Source organism: Lissotriton vulgaris, chromosome 10, assembly GCF_964263255.1.
Source record: "Lissotriton vulgaris chromosome 10, aLisVul1.2, whole genome shotgun sequence".
In the NCBI taxonomy this organism is placed as follows: domain Eukaryota; kingdom Metazoa; phylum Chordata; class Amphibia; order Caudata; family Salamandridae; genus Lissotriton; species Lissotriton vulgaris.
The window spans coordinates 7,763,129-7,787,340 of NC_141698.1; the positions used below are offsets into that span (position 1 = coordinate 7,763,129).

General features: G+C 47.9%; 1 protein-coding gene across 2 annotated transcripts in view; it reads right to left on the reverse strand.

The window, feature by feature from the left end:
• The window catches only part of HUWE1 (HECT, UBA and WWE domain containing E3 ubiquitin protein ligase 1), a 1,800,886-nt gene that overhangs the window by 1,083,685 nt on the left and 692,989 nt on the right, over positions 1 to 24,212 (reverse strand). For both annotated transcript variants that reach the window (XM_086940169.1, XM_086940170.1), the window contains 3 exons: positions 18,151 to 18,420; positions 17,923 to 18,075; positions 17,719 to 17,846 (listed from right to left, as the gene is read on the reverse strand). In XM_086940169.1, the coding sequence (XP_086796295.1) occupies positions 17,719 to 17,846; positions 17,923 to 18,075; positions 18,151 to 18,420 (551 nt within the window). The remainder of the gene's footprint in view (positions 1 to 17,718; positions 17,847 to 17,922; positions 18,076 to 18,150; positions 18,421 to 24,212) is intronic.

The window sequence follows — 24,212 nt, forward strand, 5'->3', positions numbered from 1 at the left end:
GTGGCACCTGTGATAGTTGTAGGAGTGTGGTGAACCTCGGCTGCCGTGCCCACGTGGGTGCTACCAGTATCATGGTCATTGCATATTGTTGCAGTTTTCGAACCACCAATTGAATTAGTGGGAGAGGGGGAAAAGCGTATGCTAATTTGTTGGACCAATTTATCCATAATGCATTGCCCTGGGACAGGTGGTGTGGGTACCTGGATGCGAAGTTTTGGCATTTTGCGTTCTGATGAGTGGCAAAGAGATCTATTTCCGGTTGTCCCCATCTTTGGAAGAATGGCTGCAGTATTTGGTTGTGCAGTTCCCATTCGTGTATCTGTTCTGACTCCCGTCTTAAGATGTCTGCTATCTGATTTTGAACTCCTGGAAGGTGTTCGGCTAACAGATAGATGTTTTGAGGAATGGCCCATCTCCAAATTTCCTGCGCTAGTCTGGATAGTGTCCCCCCACAAACCCTGTTTTTTAATAGAATACATAGCTGTCATGTTGTCTGTTCTGACCAGGACTGCTTGGTTGAGAATATGCATTTGAAAAGATGTTAATGCTAGAAACACTGCTAGTAGTTCTAGATGATTAATGTGCAGTCTTTTTTGCTGTACACCATCTCCCTTGTACTGTATCTCTCCATATGAGCTCCCCATCCGGTGAGCGATGCATCTGCTGTTAGTACCACTTGTGGAATTGGTTCTAGGAACTACCGCCCTTTGGAAATGTTTGTTGGGTTCCACCACTTCAGAGAGCGATGTGTGCGGTCGTCTACCAACACCAGATCTGTAATCTGACCGTGAGCCTGATTCCACTGTGTTGCTAGACATTCTTGAAGAGGACGCATTTGTAGTCTGGTATATGGGATTAACAGTATGCAAGAGGACATCATCCCTAATAACTGCATGAACACTCGGGCTGCTAATGAGTGTTGCGGTTGAAAACAAATATGCTACTTACCAGTATGCATCTGTTCTTGGCATGTAGGGCTGCTGACATTCATATCTGTGCATAGATCGCCGCCTAGTGTTGGGTCCGGATGATCGCACATTGTTGTTCTGGAAGAGTCTTCGAAGTATCACGAGATAGGTGGCTCCTCCCCTGGACTACAGTGCGCATGGGCATCGACTCCATCCTCAGATTGTTTTTAGCCATTGTGGCCAAGATGGAGTGAAACTAAGTGAATGAAGACCATGCTAGAAGTATATGTGAATTCTGCAGCTGCTACAGGCGCCGGGGAGGAGGGCGGGCGACATGAATGTCAGCAGCCCTACATGCCAAGAAAAGATGCATACTGGTAAGTAGCATATTCGGTTCGAGGCATGTGGGCTGCTGAATTCATATCTGTGCATAGAATACATAGCAGTCCCTCCATTAACGGCGGCCGCCCGTGCCAGCTGCAGCAGTTTGGAAAAGTGATTTTAGAAAAGCCTGCCCTACAGCTGCCTGCTGTTTGGAGTGCACATCAACACAGTAATGTTTTGTAAACGTGTGTGTGGTAGACCATGTGGCTGCTCTACATATGTCTTCCAAAGGAATATTTCCAAGGAAAGCCATGGAGGCCCCCAACTTTCGGGTGGAGTGGGCCCTTGGTGGAATGGTGAGAGTGCGCTTGGCTTTCTGGAAGCAGATCTGAATACATTTAACGATCCACCTGGCTATACCAGCCTTGGAAATGGGGTTACCTTTGTGTTGTGGCACAAAGGCAACAAACAGTTGTTTAGTCTTCCTAAAATCTTTGGTCCTATCAATGTAGTACATTAGGGCCCTTTTGACGTCAAGTGTGTGGAGCATTCTCTCCGCAAGTGACTGGATTTTGGAAGAACACAGGTAGTTCTATAGTCTGGTTGATATGGAACTGAGACACTACCTTAGGAAGGAATTTAGGGTTAGTGCGAAGCACCACCCTGTTAGAATGAATTTGAATAAATGGCTCCTGGATAGTTAGTGCCTGGAGTTCACTAACTCGTCGTAATGGCTATAAGGAAAGCCACTTTCCATGTCAGGAATTGAATCTCGCAGGAATGCAGTGGTTCAAAAGGGGGACCCATCAGCCTGGTGAGGACCACATTGAGGTTCCACTCTGGAGCTGGTGGCGTCCGTGGAGGAATGACACGTTTGAGTTCTTCCAGAAAGGCCTTAATGGCAGGCACCCTGAAAAGTGATAGGTGCAGTCTGTTCTGGAGATAAGCAGCCATTGCGGATAAATGTATACGAATGGAAGCATAGGCAGGATTACATTTGTACAGATGTAAGAGATAACAAATGATGTTTTGAATAGATGCATCCAGCGGGTTAATGTTGTGGTCTGCACAATAAATGACAAACCGCTTCCACTTCGCCGCATAGCATGCTCTGGTGGTGGGCTTTCTTGCCTCCCAGATGATGTCCATACAGTCAGGAGGTAAGTTGAGGTAGCCAAACTCTAAGACCTCAGGAGCCAGATCGCCAGGTTGAGCTGTTGCGGATCTGGATGCTGAATGTCGCCATGGCTCTGCGTCAAAAGCCTGGGTGTGAGGCGCAGCCTTTGATGCGGTACCACGGACAGTTCCAGAAACGTGGTGTACCATGGTTGGCGAGCCCACGTCGGAGCAACCAGGATGAGAGTCATAGAGTGCTGCTTCAGCTTGCATGCCACCAGCGGTATTAGAAGTGCTAGGGGAAAAGCGTACGCAAATTTGCCGGACCAATTCATCCATATCGCATTGCCTTGAGATTGTGGGTGTGGAAACCTGGCGGCAAAGCTTCGGCATTTTGCGTTCTCCTTTGTGGCGAACAGGTCTACCTCTGGATGACCCCACCTTTGGAAGTACGGGTAGAGTACTGATGGATGTATCTCCCACTCGTGCATTTGGTGGCTGTACCTGCTGAGCAGGTCCGCCATCTGATTGTCCTTGCCCGGGAGGTGTTCTGCTATGAGAAAGATGTTTTTCTGAATGGCCCACTTCCACTTGCTCTGAGCCAGATGAGACAACTGTGGAGAGTGTACCTCCCTGCTTCTGAATGTAGTACATGGCCGTCATGTTGTCCGTCCGGATCAACACGACATTGTTGCACAGATGTACTTTGAAGGCTTTTAGTGCCATGAAGATCGCCATCAGTTCTAGAACATTGATGTGCATCTTCCTTTGCTGCGGTGTCCATAGTCCCTGCACAGTGTAATGGAGTACATGAGCTCCCCATCCCTGGAGAGAAGCGTCCGTCGTCAGGATAATCTGTGGCACAGGCTCTTGGAACGGTCGTCCCTTGCAAAGGTTTTGTGGATTCCACCAATGCAGAGAGTTTTATGCCCGACCGCTCACCAACACTAGGTCTTTCAACTGTCCGTGAGCCTGAGTCCACTGACGTGCTAAGCACTCCTGAAGCGGACGCATATGTAGTCTCGCGTGCGGGACTATGGAGATGAAGGAGGCCATCATGCCTGAACTGCATGAACACTCGTGCTGGAAGCGAGTGTTGAGGTCTGAATCTTTGTATCAGCGATTGAATGCTGCTGACCCTCACTGAAATCGGCTGTGCTGTGGCTGCCAGTGTTTATTGTCGCACCCAGATACTGCCGTATGTGGGCGGGTTGCAGGTGTGACTTTGGGTAATTCAGTGAGAATCCCAGATCGTGAAGAAGGTGAATGGTGTGGGACATGTGGGCGGCACACTGCTGGGCCGACCTTGCCTGGATGAGCCAGTCGTCCAGATAAGGGTAGATAAGGGTAGACGTGAATGTTTTGTCTCCTTAGGTGTGCCGCCACCGTCGCCAGGCACTTCGTAAACACCCTGGATGCCGTGGTGACCCCAAAAGGCAGAACCTTGAACTGGTAATGTTGGTTGTGGATGGTGAACCATAGGTATTTTTAGTGTGACGGGTGTAGCGGAATATGAAAATACGCATCTTTCAGATCTAGTATTGCGAGAAAATCCCCCTAATTGAGCAACGGTAGGACTTGATGCAGGGTCAGCATGTGAAAGTGCTCCGATAGGATGTACTGATTGAGGGGTCTGAGGTCCAGTATGGGTCTGAGGGACCCGTCCTTCTTTGGTATTAGGAAGTACAGGGAGGAAACCCCTGTGCCTCTTTCTCGCACAGGCACGAGCTCGATTGCCCCTTTTTGCAGCATGACAAGGACCTCCTGCTGCAATAAGTGCAAGTGCTCGGCGGACATAGGACGGTGTCTTGAGGGTATGTTGGGTGGAGTGGATGTTAACTCCAGACAATAACCATACTGTATAAGCTGTGTGACCCACCTGTCTGTGGTGATGGACTTCCAGACTGGCAGGAACTGTTAAAGTCTCCCCCCCGACCGGTGTTGCATGGTCGGGGGGCAGTGACAAGGTGTCACTGTTTGCTAGTGGCGGAGGATCTGGAGTTGTTGTTTCCACGACCTCTGCCCTTGGTGCTGTTTCCACGATATCCACCTCGACTTTGTTTGTGTATGTGGTCTGCGTGTTGCCTTTATAGTATGTATGTATGTATGTATGTATAGGCATTTATATAGAGCACTACTTACCCGGAGGGTCCCAAGGCGCTTCGACTGCTGCGAAACCCTTCCTGGCTTCCCTGAGAGATGGTCCCTTAATGGGTATCTCCAGGGTGAGACCAGGCATCCCCGGCGGTCTGGTGGGGCCGTTAGTGAAGATGAGGCAAGCTAATGGCCAGAGTTGCCGACTGTGATCGCTGATCAGAGTGGGCACCGAGGCGAGAGAATTATCGAGTCCGCTGACCCTGGTCCAGAAACCTGCCGCGCCTGTGTGGTTTGGGAGAGCTGGCCTCTGGAAACACCTCTAAAGCTTGAGCGACGAAAAGAACCACCCCTGAACTGCTGGGACAGCAGAGCCCCCATGGACTTAGCAGTTTCAGTGTCCTTTTTGATCTTCTCCAAGGTGGTGTCCACCTCTGGGCCAAATAGATGATCAGGGTTTACTGTCTGATTAAGAATGGTGGACTGTATCTCCGGCTTAAATCCTGAGATTCTGAGCCAGGCATGTTGTCTCAGCATGACACTAGTGTTGATAGCTCTGGCCTCGGTGTCAGCCGCGTCCAGTGCACATTTAATAGAAGCATTGGATATCAGCTTCCCCTCTTGGATGAGCATCTCAGCTGCCTCTTTGTATTCGTCTGGCAGGTGCTGCAACAGGGTCTCCAGTGTGTCACAGTGTGCCCTGTCATACCTTGCTAGAAGTGCTTGTGTATTTGAAATGCGCCAGATATTGGCCGCTTGAGCTGCCACCCTTTTCCCTGATGCCTCAAACACCTTAGATTCCTTATCTGGGGAGGAGCATCACCCGTTGTTTGTGAATTAGCCCTCTTCCGGGCATTAGAAACAACGAGAGTCCAAAGGCAACTGTCCCTTGATGTAAGTAGGGTCACTAGGTGTCGGTTTATACTTCTTCTCAATTCTAGGGTTCATCACCCTGGCTCTCGTAGAATCTTTAAAGATTGCCCCAGCATGCTTCAAGACACCCTAAAACATAGGCAGAGTCTTGACAGTCCTCTCTGAGACGGAAAAGGTGTCAAAAAGAAAGTCCACTTCAATGGGGTTAGCATGGAGCTGGACGTCATGATTCTTAGCTGCCCTTTCAATGAGCGCATTAAATGCAGCTGAATCCTCTGTAGGCGACGTTTTTACAGCATACATCTGACTGTCTGGGGTAGAGTGAGGATCACCTGGGTCAGCACCAGCTGCCCAGGGTTCATTAGTATTATCTGGCTCAGTGTAGACAGGATAGCTGTACTCATCATTATCACCTTCCCCAGTGTCCACATCTCAATGAGTGGGTGAGACATCATGGCCACGTGGAGAAATTGGTTCCACAAGAACAGGAGTTTAAGTGGAATCCTTTTTCTTCAGTGGAATTTTATAGGACTCCATTGGCTGTTCCAGGGCAATTTTCCGCTTATGAAGGGAAAGTCTGCCTGTTTCGGCATCGATAAAATGTTCTTGCTGTTCTTCCAACGAAGATTGTCGATGCTTTACGGCCGGGACCACCGTCATCGACTTCGGCACCGAGGACACCTTCTCGGGCACGTTGGTGACCATCCTAGGGGTGAAAGCCTTCAGCGCCACTTTCGGCGGCAACGTGAAGTGAACGGGCGACGACGCTTTGAGGTTTATCGACAGGCTTCGAAGGTGGAGGATCTTTTGGCCCGACATTTGAGGCCTTGTCCTTGATGCGCTTCAGGGAGTCTGGCACTTGCTTGGAGAAAGCGGCGGACGGCTGCGTCGAGTCGACGGAATCCTTCGAGGCACCACTAGACTTGGCTCGTGGGTTGGGCCGCTCTTGGCCTTGTCTTGTCGACGCAGAGTCTAGAGAACCTGCGGATCACCGAGCCCTTTGTCGGTGTCGACCGTCTTCGGCGCCGATTTGCTCGGCTCGACTGCTTTGACTTTTGTCTTCGGCGTGCCAGACTTCGTCTCGACGCCCTTGAGCTGTTTCTTCGGATCGACAACGCCCTTTTGCTTAGTCGGTGCCGACAGGTCCGAGGGCTTTGATCCGACCAAAGCAATACGCACTTTTGGTTTCGAGGGGGGCACCAGTGCTTTCACTTGCGTCGAGACCGGTGTCTTCACTTTCGGTTTGGATTTCGCAGGGTGCGGCTCAATAACAATGTCTGTAGCCGAGCCCGAAGGCGAGGCCGTAGAACCCACTGGAAGATCTTGGGTAAGGCCTAGTGGAGATCCCTCGACCTGAGCAGTTTGAAGCGTTTCGGCCCCAATGTCAGTTTGAGTTAGCTCTTCGCTCGAGCCATCTTCCATGGCCCCAAAGGCCCCATCATCGTCTCCTACCTCGTCAACGACTTCTTCCATTTCGAGCATTTCAACGTCCGCGTCGGAGTTGTAGTCGACCTCCCACGCGGGATTAGACCGGTTCTCACTAACTTCCCGGTCAGCTCCCTCATCATCCCCGGCATCGAATATGTTCACAGGCGCCGGGTGCAGTCTGCTGGGCCTCCTGGCACGCAGCGCGACGATGCACAAGAGTCTTCTGGATCGAAATCATGAACAAGCCATGCAGCTGGCTTCGTCATGATCCGGCGACAGACACTTGTTGCACACCGGGAGGACATCGATGTGGGGATGCTTGTGGAGTTGCACTCGGGACATCTCTTGAATGGACTCCGGTCCATGATGGTCCGTCGATAAGGTCTTTGGCGTCGACTGGGCCTTCAGCGTCGAAAGCACGCGGCTCTCTGGAATCCGGCTCGGAACTGAGCTGGAAGAATCGGGCACAGATGAAAAAACTAAAGGCCTTTTGACCTTAAGAAAGTTTTATATCGATTCCGACTAGAGTGAAGCAATATACATCCGAACCCAATGGCGGAAAAAAACAATCTGAGGATGGAGTTGATGCCCATGAGCACTGTAGTCCAGGGGAGGTGCCACCTATCTCGTGATACTTCGAAGACTCTTCCAGAACAACAATGTGCGATCATCCGGACCCAACACTAGGCGGCGATCTATGCACAGATATGAATTCAGCAGCCCACATGCCTCGAACCTTTGAATTAGGGTGAGCATTGCCTGAATCCTGACTGGATTGGGGTATACTATGGCTTTTTCTGTATTTATAGTAGCCCCTAGATATTGTTGAACCTTGTTTGGTTGCAGGTGGGATTTTGTGTAGTTCACCGTAAACCCTAGCTGGTGCAGCAGTTGAATTGTCCTTTGTGTGTTTTGAAGACATTCCTCTTGTGACGTGGCCTTTATTAGCCAGTCGTCCAAGTAAGGGAAGACATGTATTTGCTGTCTTCTTAGGTGTGCTGCAATTACTGCTAGGCATTTTGTGAACACCCTTGGTGCTGTTGCGACTCCAAACGGAAGGACCTTGAATTGATAATGTCGTCCTTCTATTAAAGAACTGAGGTATTTTCTGTGAGCTTTGTGAATTGGGATATGAAGGTAGACTTCTTTTAGATCCAGTGTAGAAAGAAAGTCCCCATTCTTCAGTAAAGGAAGTACCTGTTGGAGCGTGATCATGTGGAAATGTTCCAAATTTATGTATGCATTGAGAGGTCTGAAGTCTAGTATAGGCCTTCGAGATCCGTCTTTTTTTGGGAATTAAAAAGTATAGAGTATACGCCTGTTCCTTGTTGATGTTGTGAAACCTCTATCGCATGCTTTTGTAGCAGCGATATTAATGTCAGATCTTGACTCATTGGACGCTGTCTGGGGGGATGTTTGGTGGGGTGGCAATGAGTCCAAGGCAATAACAATGTTGGATAATTTGTCTCACCCACCTGTCTGATGTGACGTTTTCCCAGACAGGTAGGAACTGTGATAATCGTCCCCTGACCGATGTTGCATGGTATGGGGGGGAGCTGTATGAAGTCACTGTTTTGGGGTAGGAGATTTGCGGTTGTTGTTTCCACAACCTCTACCCTTGTCGTCGTTACCTCTGTAACTGCCTCTAGAATTACCTTTAGGTGTTGTTGGTGTAAAAGAAGTTGATTGCTGGGTTGTGCCTGTATTTTTTGATCCACCTCTATAGGTGGACCAACGAAAGGAACCTCTTCGAGATGGCTGTTGCAATGCTCCAATTGACTTAGCCATTTGTGTCCTTTTTCATTTTCTCCAACGCCTCATCTTTGCTTGAGCCGAAGAGTGCTTTCCCATCAAAAGGCTGGTCCAATAAAGAAGTTTGTACCTCCTGTTTGAACCCTGAGACCCTGAGCCATGCATGTCTTCTTAACATGATACTGGTGTTTATAGATCTTGCCGCAGTGTCTGCTGCGTCTAAGGCGCACTTAATGGAAGTGTTGGTTATTATCTTCCCTTCTTGTATCAGCTGCTCTGCCCTTTTTTGATGTTCCTTAGGGAGATGTGTAATGAGTTTCTCTAACTCATCATAATGAGCTCTATCATAGCGTGCAAGTAGCGCTTGAGTATTCGCTATGCGCCAGCTGTTTGCTGCTTTAGATGCTACTCTCTTAACAGAACGGTGATGGATTAAACCAAGATCTTTTGACTGGGTGTGAATGTTTGATTGATTTAGATGCTCCGTCCATCACCACACCCCTTTTGTACCGCTTTTGGCCGCCATAAGTGTGGCAGGGTATGCTCAGACATGAGTCCCTTGCTCACTTTGCCACTGGATTCAAGCAAGCCGGGCTGAAGACTGCTGGAATGCCAGAAACCGGTCCTCGGAAGCTTGTTTCCGGTCCAGGGAAGACATGGCTTGGCAGTTCGGGCTGGACTGTTCCCATGAGGCACAGGGTCAGACTGATTTGCATATAGCCATGTCTGAACTGGGGTGGCAGAGTGGGCTAAAGAACGGTGATGGATTAAACCCAGATCTTTTGACTGGGTTTGAGTGTTTGATTTAGATGCTCCGTTTATCACCACCCCCTTTTGTTTATCACCACCCCCTTTTGTACCGCTTTTGGCCGCCATAAGTGTGGCAGGGTATGCTCAGACATGAGACCCTTGCTCACTTTGCCACTGGATCCAAGCAAGCCGGGCTGAAGACGACTGGAATGCCAGAAACCGGTCCTCGGAAGCTTGTTTCCGGTCTAGGGAAGACATGGCTTGGCAGTTCGGGCTGGACTGTTCCCATGAGGCACAGGGTCAGACTGATTTGCATATAGCCATGTCTGAACTGGGGTGGCAGAGTGGGCTAAAGAACAGTGATGTATTAAACCAAGATCTTTTGACTGGGTGTGAGTGTTTGATTTAGATGCTCCGTCCATCACCACCCCCTTTTGTACCACTCTCTTAACAGAGGCATCTATTAACTTAGACTGTCAGGAGGAGGAGCTTTTCCGGTTAGTCAGTTCGCCCTCTTACGAGCATTTGAGACTACTAACGAGTCCAGAGGTATTTGGCCCTTAATAAATACTGGGTCTTTTGGGGCTGCCTTATACTTCTTGTCAATTCTTGGGTTTAACACCCTAGCCCTCACAGGATCTTTAAATTTATCTGATGTGTGAGTGAGGAGACCCTTAAGCATTGGTAGGGTCCCTGAAGATTTTTGTACAGCCGGTAGTGTTTCTAAAAGGAAATCTTTTATCTGAGGTTCCTTATGTAAATCTACCTTGTGATATTTTGCTGCCCTAAAAATCTATTGTGCAAAACCCGAATTCTCATCAGGCGGGGAGGGTTTTGAGGGATACAGGTCAGGGTCATTATCATTATCTGTCACTGCATCATAATCTTCCCATGGGTCTGTGTCCTCTGGGATAGTATTGTTATCATCCCCAGGAAGGTCCCCATCCCCTGTGTCACTTTCTACATCTGTTTGAGGTGTAGATGGGCGTGGTGTAGAAGAGGAGGAGGAGCTTTCCCCTCCAAAGGTCGAGTCTTCCTCTTTTTAGGTGGTTTTGTCACCACCTTGCCAGTTTGTGGATCAACAAACAAAGTCCTTTGTTTTGGATCTGTCTCTTGCTCCTGTGTCGGTACCGAAGCCTTTGGGTCCGATAGGTGCTTTTGCTTCTGTGTCTCGGTGTTATGTGTTTTCGACACAGAGAGTTTGCTAAAGTCCGATTTTTTCAGTGTCGAGGGAGTCTGACGTCGAAGCATGTTTCGGTTTCAACATGGAATGTTTAGACTGCGACCTATTTTTGGTATGGAGCTTCGGTGTCTATGTCCAAGTAGACCGTTTCTCGGATCCGACATAGTGGGAGACCGAGTGTTTCGGTGCCGAGCCAGAAGGCAGGGCATCGGAAACTTTTTTCGGTTGTCTGAACGGGCTCGAAGGCGGGGTAGACACAAATCTGGGTCGGATTTTTGGCAAAGGGACGTCGTCACTCCCGGTTTGATGAACGTCTACTTCTTCGACATATGGCTAGTCCGCTTCTGACCCCGACCCGTCCTCATCTTCTTCCTCCGAGTGTTCGCCCTCGAACAGTTCTGGGATTGCATCTGACTCCATCCTCATCTCGTGTATTCGGCCTCGACGGTTTCTAATAGTCGACTTGGAGAAAGCCGCACAGGCTTCACAATCCCTGGTTGCACACCTCGTGTAGGTCCATGTGTGGGAATTTAGCACCACACGTTGGACATTTCTTGAATGGAGTACTTTCCATGGACTCCGGGCTGGACTACGTCGAAATAGGCCTCCCGGTCCCATCGACGTAGAGTTAGAAATCTTCGGTGTTGACGTCTAAGCGCGTCGAAATGGGAATGAACTCGAGCTCGATAAACAATACCGTAGAATTGGAAAGGGAATACGCGCCGAAATATAACTTTTTCCTCTAAGTCAATCCGGAGCGCTTCAATCCTCATCCGAACCAGATGGCGGAAAAAAACAATCTAAGGATGGAGCCGATGCCCATGCGCACTATCACCCAAGGGAGGAGTCACCACCTTCGTGACTACAAAAGACTTCTCCAAGAGAAAAACAAGTGCAATCATCCGAGCCCAACACCAGATGGCGATCTATACATAATGTACCATCTGCAGCCAAAACGCCTCGAACCTTTAGATTCTTTGTCAGACAGGGGGCGTGTCATCAGAAGTTTGGGAATTGGCTCTTTACGTGCATTAGACACTACTAAAGAGACTAGTGGCAGATGTCCCTTGATCTAGACTATCAGATGGTGCTGGTCTATACTTCTTTTCTATTCTTGGATTTAACACCCTACGTCGTACCTGGTCTATAAATATTTCTGGAGCATGTTTAATGACTCCTTTGATCATGGGTAGTATTTGTGTAGACCTTTGCGACTGCTCAAATGTATCCAGTAAAAAATACTCATCAATGGCATCAGAGTGCATTGGAACCCCATGGTAAAGGGCAGCTCTATTTAATAGATGATTAAACCCAATACTATCTTCTGGAGGGGAAGGTTTTGTTGGGTAGTACTGAGGATCAGGAATGTCTGGCACATTGTGTGGTGGAAAACCATATATGTTGTCATCCTTAGGGTATTCTGAATTGACATCATCTAAAGGGTATGCATGTGGCTCTGGTACGTCATTCCCCCCACTAATATCATACTCCTCGTCAGTGTGGTGTGATGATGCAGGAGATTGAACAGGAGAAGCTATAGGTTCAATGTAAGGAGGGATAGGAGAGGAAGAAGGTGAAGGAGAGGAAGGGTGCATTGGAGAAGTTGCACAATCCTTTTTGGCAGGAACCACAGGTAGAAGTGGTGTGTCTGCTGGTCTCTTCTTGTAAGGAATTGCTTCCACATGTCCAGTTTTTGGGTTGATATGGACCTTTCTTTGTTTAGGATCTGGCCTAAACTGTTCTTCCTCCTCTACAATCTTCTTGTGCACAGAAAAAATAGACGCCAATAGTGGTTGTTTTGTTTTCTTTGCTTTAGGAGAAGTTAGAGTCCAGTGGAAAATTTTTCGGTGCCGAAGGTGGTTTCAGCTTGGTAGGCTTGTAAGAGGGTTTAGGTGTCTCTGTATCAGGCCTTGGAGTCTTTGGTACCGAGGTTGGAGATTTCGGCGAGGAGACAGGTCACGTTGGCGCCGCTGGCTTTCCATCTTCATCCTTGGAACCGGAAGGTTTCGGAGTCGAAGCTTTCGGATCCGGTACAGTTTTTGGCTTTGGCACCGATGTGTCTGTTGGTTTGGGTGCCGAAGGATCTTTGTCTTTGGGCACCGAAGTGCGTTTTGGCTTCGGTGTCGAAGAGTCCTTCGGTGTCTAAGGATGTTTCGGTGCCAATGGAGGTGGAATTGGCACATGAGGTTTTTTCGGTACCTAGGCACCGGAAGGCATAGTCTTTCTCCTCGGAGCCGAGCCCGAATGTTTTTTTTCGATCGGAAGGATGCACAAGCTGTGCAGGTCGACTCGTTGTGTTCCGGCGATAGACAGAGGTTGCAGACCTCGTGATGGTCGCTATAGGGGAATTTTGCTCAACATACCGGGCATCTCTTGAATGGAGTTCTGTCCATGAGGCGTGTGCCGATAGGCCCAACAGCCCGCGTCGATGCACTGGAATGAATCTGGTGATGTCAAAAAGTCTATTCGATGACGGAAATGTTTTTATAAAGTTTCACGCTTTGAAGTTGCTGAAAAAGTCTTTTCTAGCCGGAGCGGAAAACTCATCCGAACCCAGTGGCGGAAAAAACAATCCGAGGATGGAGTCGATGACCATGCGCAGTATTGTCCAAGGGAGGAGTCACCTATCTCGTGACTACAAAGACTTCTTCCAAGAAGACAACAAACTGCAATCATCCGAGCCCAACACCAGGTGGCGATCTATTGCAAAAGTGTACGATCTGCAGCTCATATGCCTCGAACACCATTTTAGGGCATTTCCTCTGACACCAATCTCCCACAGCTGTTGAATTAAAATGCGATGGGAGATGGCGTCAAAGGCAGCAGACAGGTCATGCAGGACGAGGATGATTGATATTGTCAGCAACCTCGGCAAACGCGGTTTCCGTGCTGTGTGATGCCCTAAAGCCAGATTGTGAAGGGTCTAGAAGTCCGTGATTTTCAAGGTGGCTCACAAGCTGTTTGTTGACAATGGATTCAAGCATTTTTCCAAAATATGCAAGTAATGAGATGGGCCGATAATTTAAAAGGTGGTTAGGGTCGGCCGTGGGCTTTTTTTAAGATAGGTCTATCTAATTCTTGCTGCTTTCCATATTATAGGGAAGTCTGCGTCCGAGAGCGATTTATTTAAAAGGCTGGTCAGATGTTCCACTAGTGCCGGGGCAAGTATAGAAAAGAGTTTGGGGGAGATATGATCGGAGGAACACCCAGACTTTATAACACCAGGTGCTGCTGAATAAACGTTGTGTTTAGGGCTGAGGGAGCACTGAAAATGACATTGGCCAGGATAGACAAGGCACCAAAATGTTTTTGACTTTCGGAACAGCATTTAATACGCACTTTCATCAAAGTCGAAAAAAATGTTTAACATGCCAAGAAGTACAAGTTTATTACCTTTGGTAACAATACTTCTAATAGATACTCTTACTATCTGCAGATTCCTGAAACATTGAATCCCCTTAGGCGCCAGACTGGATCCTGAAACTTTACAATAGCGCTCATATGCCAGTAGACAGTGCCACAACTCACCTCTACTCAAGAACTTATCCTGAAATTATGTTGTGGAACTCTCAAGTTCAGGGTTTTAGAGCACTCTGACATGGATTTGAAGTTCCTCTCCTCAAAGACATTCTTAGTAGCGTATTTAACTTCAGTGTTGTAAGGAAGTGGGATTCTGTTGCAGTAACCCCCCACCCACTTTTGCCCGCTATCTGATGCATTTTTCCTTGGTGTGCCCTGGGTCCCTGCCAATCAGGCTACCAGGGACTGTGTTCCTTCCCAAAAACAAAACCGAATTGGAATCTCTGGCCACAGGTCAACCCCTGAAATGGTACCCAGGGCATTGTGACCAGAGAAGACCCCTAAGGGCACTGTACCCTGAAACACACACACTGCCTTTGCAGGCGGAGTGTCCTGGTGCAGAACTAAACAAAGAGTCGACATGGCACACATCCCTATGTGAAAGATCAATCGGAGAATGGATCACTTTAAACTACAGCACCAGGGTTTTTTTTGGTTATTGGTGACCTTAAAAAACCCTCATTCGGAGGTGCTGTGATGGGATCTTCCCCATACCCATCGATTGGGCCTTCTCCATGTGCTGGAGGGCGTGGGAGGGAATGTCTACAAACGCCACATCTTATTGCTGGGTCTTGTAGTGGCCAAACGGGACTTGGCACAAGCATGGAAGAATGAGCGAGCCCCCCCACTGAACGTATGGAAGGCAGGGCTGGACTATTTTATGGGGCTGGAGCGCCCAGTGTTTGAGGCAAGAGGATGCCCTCGAAAACATTACAAAATTTGGAAAAGGTGGGCCGAATATAGGGGTTTAACTCTGGAGCCTCCAGCAGAACCTGAAGATGGTCTAGATTTGGACGATGGACTCCATGCCTAGGGAGGCGCATGGTTCCTAGCTTAATACAAACAGCTACTGGAGGCTCACTGTGATTACGTGCACTGGGTTAGGGAGGGATAAGGGGTGGGTACGTGGGTTGTTGGGTAGCTGTGGGAGGTGGGGGGGGGGGGGGGGGGGGGTTAGGGGGGTCGTTTTTGATTGGGTTTGCGAGATATTAATACATGTGTTGATATTTGGCAGAGATCTCCTGACTGTGGAGAGCTGTGTATATGCCTTTACCTGATCAATAAATAAAAAATTTGTTGTGAAGAAAAAAACCCTCATACATGCACTTAAGCGATGTGGTGGTATATCTTGATTCTCCACCAATTTACGTAGCATGGGTGCATCATCATATAGTTTTTCTAGTTGTGTGCAACCTCCACCCGGAGGTAACCACTGGATATGTAGCAATTTCGAGAAATAGTGCTCCCAAAAATAGTAGCGAGTTTAAAAATCCTTGGATCACAAGCAAAAACATTTTTAATAAACAAAAAGTGATTCAAGAATTATTTTTAAAAATGTTGTGTACATTTGGATCGAGTTACTAGATCCTCTATACATAAAGGTTGGCAGACATGTTTCAGCCCCACTGTGCCCAGCCGAGCTATGGGGCTTTCTTCAGGACAGAGATAGAAATTAAAAATGTACTCACACGATTTGTGTAGCACAGAGGTGGTTAAATTCTCCACTCTCTATTGAGGGCAGTAGTACCTGAAATTGAGAAAATAACTAGATATAATTTTGTCTTACCAACCCTATCTTTAGTCTCTTTTCTGTATAGCCACTTATTAAGTGACTTATTTTGATATTTAAATGAGAAAAACACTGAACATTCTACTAAGGGCTACAAATGTTCTCTTTAACCCCTGAAGGTAGTGATTTCCAAGATTTTCAAAGTACGGGTTGGTTATTGGTTATTTTTTAACCGCGAGCATTGGCAATGCCGAAGCACAAGTATTAGTTTAACAAATTGCTCATGTTAATGCGCAACTAAAGAAAACGTTTAGAAATACGTTTAAAAAGAGGTACTGGTTTGTGAATTTTTTAACCGCGAGCATTCCTAGTAACGATGCACAAGTACCAGAAGATCAGGAAATCTCACTCGAAACACATGGCTCATGTTTAGTTTTAATGACCCCACTCAAGATAACGTTTAGAAATATGTATATATATTTATAATGGAAAAAAATGCAGACATACACAAATACCGTAAATGAAGAATTGCATGCCATTTCCGGCATCAGAAGAAAGTAAATAAGGATAAGTTACTTACCTGTAATCCTAGTTCTCTTCCAGGGGTATCCTCAAAGTCATAAGCACTGAAGATTCCCGCACACGCGCAGGGAACCCGGAAATATATAAAAATATATATATGGTAATCACATACATCTCGCTCCCCATATGTGTATGTACATATATTATTTTTTCTCACACCAATGCAGCCCCAAAACTGAGGCTAAACAACGAATATGCTACTTACCAGTATGCATCTGTTCTTGGCATGTAGGGCTGCTGACATTCATATCTGTGCATAGATCGCCGCCTAGTGTTGGGTCCGGATGATTGCACATTGTTGTCCTGGAAGAGTCTTCGAAGTATCACAAGATAGGTGGCTCCTCCCCTGGACTACAGTGCGCATGGGCATCCTCTCCATTCCCAGTTTGTTTTTGCCATTGTGGCAGAGATGGAGTAGATACAGTAAGTGATAACCATGCTAAGAGTAATTCTGAGAGCTGCAGCCGCTACAGGCGCCGGGGAGGAGGGCGGGCCTTGGTAAAAAGAATAGGTGTCCCTCCGTTCCTGACCATTGCAGCTGTTGGTTTCCTTTGACCGGCCTCCTGGCCTGACCCTGCAGCCCTTGTTCAATTTAGCTGTTCTCCATTGCCTTGCGCACCCGGTGCTGTGTTGGCACCCTGCCACTCCTGTGGTGTAGTGTTGCTGCTTTGGACACCATCCTGTGCTTGCTTCAACCCCTGGAAAATGGCCCGAAAGCTGCTTCTATTCGCTTGTAAGAGCCTCTGCCAGAGTGCCCACGATCTCCCTTGATTTGCATTGGGCACCCGACCTCAAATTTGCATCTGGCACCTGGCCGTCCATGTACCGCTGGTTGTGCACTGTTGGTGCTGTACTGAACCTTGCCCATTACTGACCTTAACTTGCAAAGAGTGGTGTTTTAAGTCATTGTTATCCCTATATATGCTGAATGTTTTCTTCCTCCCATAGGTTAACATTGCTGAGTCTGAAACCGAAAAGTATTTTTATTTAAAAAACGTATTTACCTATGACTAAGTTCTGTGGTTCTGAAAAATAAAAATTACCAAGTATAAACAAAACAAACAAAAAAGTTTCTCGCTTCGAAAAAGCAGAAAAAGTCTTTTTCTAGCCAGAGCGGAAAACTTTCATCCGAACCCAGTGGCGGAAAGTAACAATCTGAGGATGGAGTTGATGACCATGCGCAGTATTGTCCAAGGTAGGAGTTACCTATCTTGTGACTACAAAAGACTTCTTCCAAGAAGACAACAACAACCTACATTCATCCGAGCCCAACACCAGGTGGCGATCTATTGCTAAATGTAGGATCTGCAGCTCATATGCCTCAAACAAAAAAGTTTCCGCAGAATGCTGGCGCAGGGGATATTCAAAAGGTGAAGTATCCACAGGCAGATGTATCCATCAGAAATTTAGGGCTACTAATTAAGATCCTACAATGTAGAATAAAGCTGTGCCTTTACAATGCTAATGGGACTGGCAATAGGTTAGACAATATCACAACAACAAGTGTGTACATATTAATGGACAATCACAGAAATGTGAGCGAAAGCGAGATGCAATACAGAAATAGAAAAAGCAGATCAAGATTAACATTGATAGAGACAAAATAGAAACAATCTTACTTGGGGGTTTGCACATCCTTCTGTTCTTTAGCCGCCTGCAGACATGGCTGAACTACCTCCAAAAGTTTTATAAGAACACTTAGAATCCCACTGTTCTCTACCACACGTGCACAGGGCAATTTCAACTCCTAAAACAAAAGCAAGATAATCAATAAAGAAAACTAATTGCAGGTACACAAGCGGTTATAAATTTACCAATCCTACCTCAAAGAGGAGCGTGAGCAACAAAATACGTGTGGCCAAATTAGATGCCTGTGGAAGAGTGGCCATTTGACTGACCCATTCAGATACAGTTTTAGTGTCGCTCGTGGTGAGAGGGAGGGCAGCTTTGATCAACACATCCGCTGCTTCCCAAACCTAAAAGAGAATTAAGAATAAACCAAAGGTCTTACACATCAGCATGCCACTGTCACTTAGGAATGTACAGCTCACCTGGTTTACTACTTGTTTGAGAATCAGATCTCGGTAATCTGCCCCATTGCGCTTTATGGCTGTCATAATGAGGTCACAGACTCGATAAACTGTATCTGGTAGCTCGTCCAACAAGTGAAAGCAGCCTGGCAACATGGTGTCCGTGAAGTTATGCAGCTCTTCCTGCTCAAGCGGTTCCGCATCTTGAAATTTTTCAAGACACTTCGCTTCTTCCTCTTCCTGCTTCTCACGTGACTTCCGTTCATCATCTTCCTTCCGTCTAGCCACTTCCTGAACAGATAAGGCCAGAAGTAAATTAGAAGTTAAGAACTGCAAGGGTGGCAAAGCACAAGTTCCTACTTGTATAAGAAAACAAGTTACTTACCTGTAACTTTGGTTCCCCAGTATTGGTACTTTCATAGATTCCCATGCTTTGTATCATTCCCCGTCGTCGGAATGGGAGCCTCTGTAAAAAAGAAAATACCATAGCAGTAGGTACAAAAGAGAAACCTAGGCCTCATCTCATTTTGTAGCCTATCCGCCTCTTTTTGTAAAAGAGAACAAAAAAGTTGCAACCACCGATCAGAATAGCCTCACCCCATAGAACCCTCCTGAGAGAGCCTCAGATTTTCATAGCCCTTGTGTAACAGCAACCACTTCTGCTGAAGGCAGAGTTTTCCCAGGGGAGGAGGGTGGGCACATGGGAATCTATGAAAGTACCAATACTGTGGAACCAAAGTTACAGGTAAGTAACTTGTTTTCTTGCCCCAGTATTGGACTTTCATAGATTCCCATGCTTTGTATCAGAGTATCTAGCAGTAAACAACAAATGCCCATTTTGTCCTATGCATATCAGCATAAAACAGTACAAGTATTCTCATAGATAGTCAAAACTCTTTGTAACATCAGATAGGCAATATTATCAAATACAAAATGTGCAATGAAGGAGGGATAGAAGGGAAAGTTCACCGCTCACTGGAATAAATTCCTTCGGACCGCTTGTCCGACTGCTGTGTCACTCTTCGTGGAAGAAACCAAACAGTAGTGTTTTGTGAATGAATGGGCACTGCTCCATGTCGCTGCCCTACAAATGTCCTTGATAGGGACACCAGAAAACAGAGCCGTGGATGACGATACTGATATCGTAGAATGAGCTTTGATCCTTTCTTTCAGCGGCTTCCCTGCCGCTTGAAGACAGAAAAGAATTGTGCTGGCAATCCAACGTGATATCCCCTATTTTGACCGGGGCAAACCTTTTCTTGGGGCGCCAAAAGCGACAAAAAGCTGCGATGTCTTCCTGAAGAACAAGTTACTTACCTTCGGTAACGCTTTTTGTGGTAGATCCAGTATCTGCCTGTGGATTCCTCACCTTGTGAATATCCCCCTTGCGTCAGCAATGTTCGGAAAATTCTTCATAGCACGCCGGCGTGGACGACGTCATAGGAGCACGGCATTGCGCACAACTCCGTCTAATGGCACTGACTCCTTATTAGGCCTACGTCGGCGTGATGACATCAGTTCCGCCCTTTTTCCGTGCCCTCGAGGCACCCGGACGAACCAATGACAGTAGATATACAAATATACAGTGTACAGAGTACATACAAATCAAAACAGCACACAGTGTGCAGCAAAGGCATAAATATCCCATTATATATACAAATATAAATATAAAACTACATATACTCAGGTATAGCAGAGTGGACAACGGGGAGGCGGGTGGGTCAGTGAGGAATCCACAGGCAGATACTGTATCTACCAGAAAAAGCGTTACAGAAGGTAAGTAACTTGTTCTTCTGATAGATACATCTGCCAGTGGATTCCTCACCTTGTGAATAGATTCCCACAGTAGTCCCCACTCCCGGAGGAGGGTGTCCACCCTGCTACACCAAGAAATCTTGGAGGACAGAGCGCGCGAAGTGGCCATCCCTCCTCACCTCAGAATCCAACAAGTAATGCTTCGCGAAAGAGTGGAGGGAGGCCCAAGTCGCGGCCCTGCAAATGTCCTCAATAGGCACACCTCTAGACAATGCAGAAGTAGCAGACCTTGCCCTAGTAGAATGAGCTCTTATAACCTCAGGAGGGTCCTTACCCGCCAAAGAGCAGCAGATCTTAATGCACAGTATTATCCACCTGGAAAGTGTGCGCTTGTGCACCGCTCTACCCTTCCGGCAGCCAGTAAAACCAACAAATAGCTGGTCGTCCAACCAAAAGTCTTTAGTTCTGTCCAGATAAAAAGACACCGCCCTCTTAGGATCCAGACAGTGCAGCCGCTCTTCCTCTTTTGAAGGGTGAGGGGGAGGATAGAAGGTAGGAAGGGTAATGGACTGTCCTAGATGGAAGGGAGTTACCACCTTAGGCAGAAACGCAGCCCTGGTCCTAAGAACCATTCGATCAGCATGAATGGTCAGGAATGGGGGCTTAGAACTACGAGCTTGAAGCTCACTTAACCTCCTTGCCGAGGTGATCGCAACTAGGAAGACCGTCTTAAAAGACAAAAGCCTCATGGGACACTTGTGTAAGGGTTCGAAGGGAGAACCCATCAAGAATGTTAAGACAAGATGTAAGTCCCATTGAGGCACGATAAATGGAGAAGGAGGAAACTTATTAGTGAGGCTCTTCAGAAACCTCAAAACCACTGGAGATTTAAAAAGACGGCTGATCCGGCAAGCAGAGAAAAGCAGACAACGCTGAAAGGTAACCTTTGACAGTCGCAACAGCAAATCCCTGCTGTGCCAAAGAAAGAGCAAACTGCAAAATATCGGATAAATGAGCCCTCAAAGGGTCAATAGCCTTCTCCCTACACCAAACAACAAATTTAGACCATCTATACGAACAGATGGACTTAGTGGAGTCACGCCTGGCCGAAAGAGTGACATACACCACATTGTGAAGGAGAGAAAAGGAATTCAGGTTGCCCCGTTCAATCTCCAGACATGAAGGTGTAATATCTGGAGGTGGGGGTGTAGAACCTGCCCCACCATCTGAGAGAGGAGATCTACCCTGAAAGGGAGACGGAGCGGCGGGTGAGAGGAGAGGTGGAGTAGGTCCGTGTACCACACCCCTCTTGGCCAATCTGGGGCGACCAATATGACTTGGGCCCGGTCCTGGCGCATCTTCCTCAGAACCAGAGGAATCAAGGTTATGGGAGGAAACGCGTAAAGGAGTTGACTGCCCCAACTCAACTGAAACGCGTCCCCCAAAGCTCCTTGCATCGGATACTGGAGACTGCAGAATGACAGGCAGTGAGCATTCTCGCGAGTGGCGAACAGGTCCACCCGAGGGGTCCCCCACATCTGAAAGATGTTGCGAACAACTTCCGGATGGAGCCTCCACTCATGATCAGCAGAGAACTGCCAACTGAGAATGTCTGCACGTACGTTCAGACCTCCGGCCAGATTTGCCATCAGACAAATCTGATGGTCCTGAACCAGAGGACCAGAGACGCAGAGCCTCTCTGCAGAGACACTGCGACCCTACTACTCCCTGCTTGTTGACATACCACATCGCGGTTGTGTTGTCTGTCAGGACTTGAACCGACTGACCGCGAAGGGAAGGGAGGAAGGCCTTGAGCGCCAGACGTATCGCCCGCAACTCTAGAAGGTTGATGTGAAGCAACCTTTCCTCTGGAGACCAAAGACCTTTGACTTCCAGATACCCCAGATGAGCACCCCACCCTAGAGTGGATGCATCCGTTATCACTGTGGCCACCGATGGAGGTAGATGGAAAGGCTTTCCTTGAGACAGATTGCCTTCCATGCCCCAACAAGACAGATCTGCTGCAGCTTCTCTGGAGATCCTCACAGACTCCCTGAGATCTCCGTTCTGCTGATACCATTGCCTGCGGAGGCACCACTGGAGTGCCCTCATGTGCCAGCGTGCATGGTTGACCAACAGAATGCAAGAAGCCATCAGACCGAGCAGACAAAGGACCTTCAGGACTGAAACAACCGCTCCATTGTAGAATAAAGGAATCATTTCTTGGTTGTCGCGAATCCTTTGAGGAGGAGGGAATGCACGACATACAGTTGTGTCCAGTACCCCACCTATGAACAGGTGGCGCTGGGAGGGCACCAGGTGAGACTTGGGTACATTTATCGAAAAACTCAAACTGTACAACAACTGAGTTGTCGCTTGCTGATGATAGAGCACCTTCTCTGGCGACTCCGCTTTGATCAGCCAGTCGTCCAGATATGGGAATACCGGTATCCCCGACCTCCTGAGATGAGCTGCCACCACTGCCATCACCTTGGTGAAAACTAGAGGCGCAGTAGTAAGTCCAAACGGAAGGACCGCAAACTGGCAGTATTGCGACCCCACTGTAAAACGGAGACACTTCCTGTGCGACTTCAGGATGGGGATGAGGAAATAAGCATCCTGCAAGTCGATCGACACCATCCAGTCTTCTTCCAACAGCGCTTGAAGAACTTGCGCGAAAGTGAGCATCTTGAACTTTTCCTGTTTTAGATATAAGTTCAAGATCCTGAGATCCAGGATTGGACGAAGCCTGCCATCCTTCTTGGGGATCAGGAAATACCGGGAGTAGCACCCATGACCCCTCTCCTGCTCCGGAACCACCTCTACCGCACCCTTTCTGAACAGTGCCAGGACTTCTTCCTGCATTAGAAGCAGGTGGTCCTCCGAACAATAACCTTGGCAAGGAGGGTAATTGGGAGGGAACTCCTGAAATGGAAGTGCATACCCATTTTCTAAGATATTGAGAACCCAAAGATCTGATGTAACCGATTCCCAATACCGTAGAAAATGAGTAAGCTGACCCCCTACCGGACCCGTATGATCCGGAATGGCGGATCTAGGGCTGCTTTGCTGTTGTGGGTGGAGGGTGGGTATTAGAGGAGGAAGTAGAGGAGGAGGAGGCCTGACGTCCACGTCCCCTCCGTCTACCTCTGTATGATTTATACAGAGGGTTCTGTTGTTGCTGCTGTAGTTGGCTTTGTTTGAAGGGACGAAATGAGGACCTCCCAAAGCCCCTGAACTTCCTGGTGGTAGAGCCTTTTGCTTGCAGGCCCAAAGATCTAGCCGTTGCCCGGCTTTCTTTGAACCTCTCCAATGCCTTATCCGCTTTCTTCCCAAAGAGGCCAACGCCATCAAAAGGCAAATCCATAAGAGTAGCCTTAACATCTGTGGAAAACTCTGAAGACTTTAGCCAAGCGGCTCTTCTGGTAGCCACCGAAGAACCCATCACCCTAGCCACAGAGTCCGCCGTGTCCATGCCACTCTGAATAACCTGGCGGGCCGCCGCCTGAGTGTCCAAGACAACCTCGTTGAAGTTTATCCTGTCTTCCTCCGGAAGCTTTGCTGACAACTGCTTCACTGAATCCATTAAGGCATGAACATACCTTCCCAGTAGGCAAGTAGCATTAGTAGACTTCAAGGCCATACTACCCGAGGAGAAAACCTTTTTAGCAGCCTCATCCAATTTCTTGGAGTCCTTATCTCCAGGAACCTGGGGAAAAGAGCCAGCAGACCTGTTCGAGCAAGCGGCCTGCACCACCAGACTTTCCGGTGAAGGATGAGAAGTCAAGAACTCAGGGTCACCAGGTGCCACCCTATAACGTCTTGCCACTGATCTGGACACTGCAGGAGCAGACAAAGGCTTTTTCCAAACCTCTAAAATCGGTTCTGTGAGAGCCTCAGTGAATGGCAGGGTCGGCTCAACAACCGAAGATGGCGAATGCAAGACTTCTGTGAGGATATATGATTTGAACTAAACTGTAGGCAATGTCAAATTTAGCAATTCAGCAGCCTTTCTTATAACTACATGGTATGGCATCACATCCCTAGAGGGTGCATCCGAAACCACAGGCAACCCCCATTCTGGAGAAAGTTCCAAACTACTTGCACTTTGCAAATCCTCAAACCAATCCTCATGCTCCTGAAGCTCGCCTTCCTCCACTTCACGTTCCCCATACTCCTTTTCCTCTAAGAGACGCTGGGCTCTACGCCTCGACCACTCCAGACGAACCGAAGTCGTAGGATCTGGTAGCGACTTCGACAGGGTCGGAGCCGGCGTCGAGCAAGGAACTGGAACAACAGGTGGTTGAGTAGACGGAACCGGCGTTGAA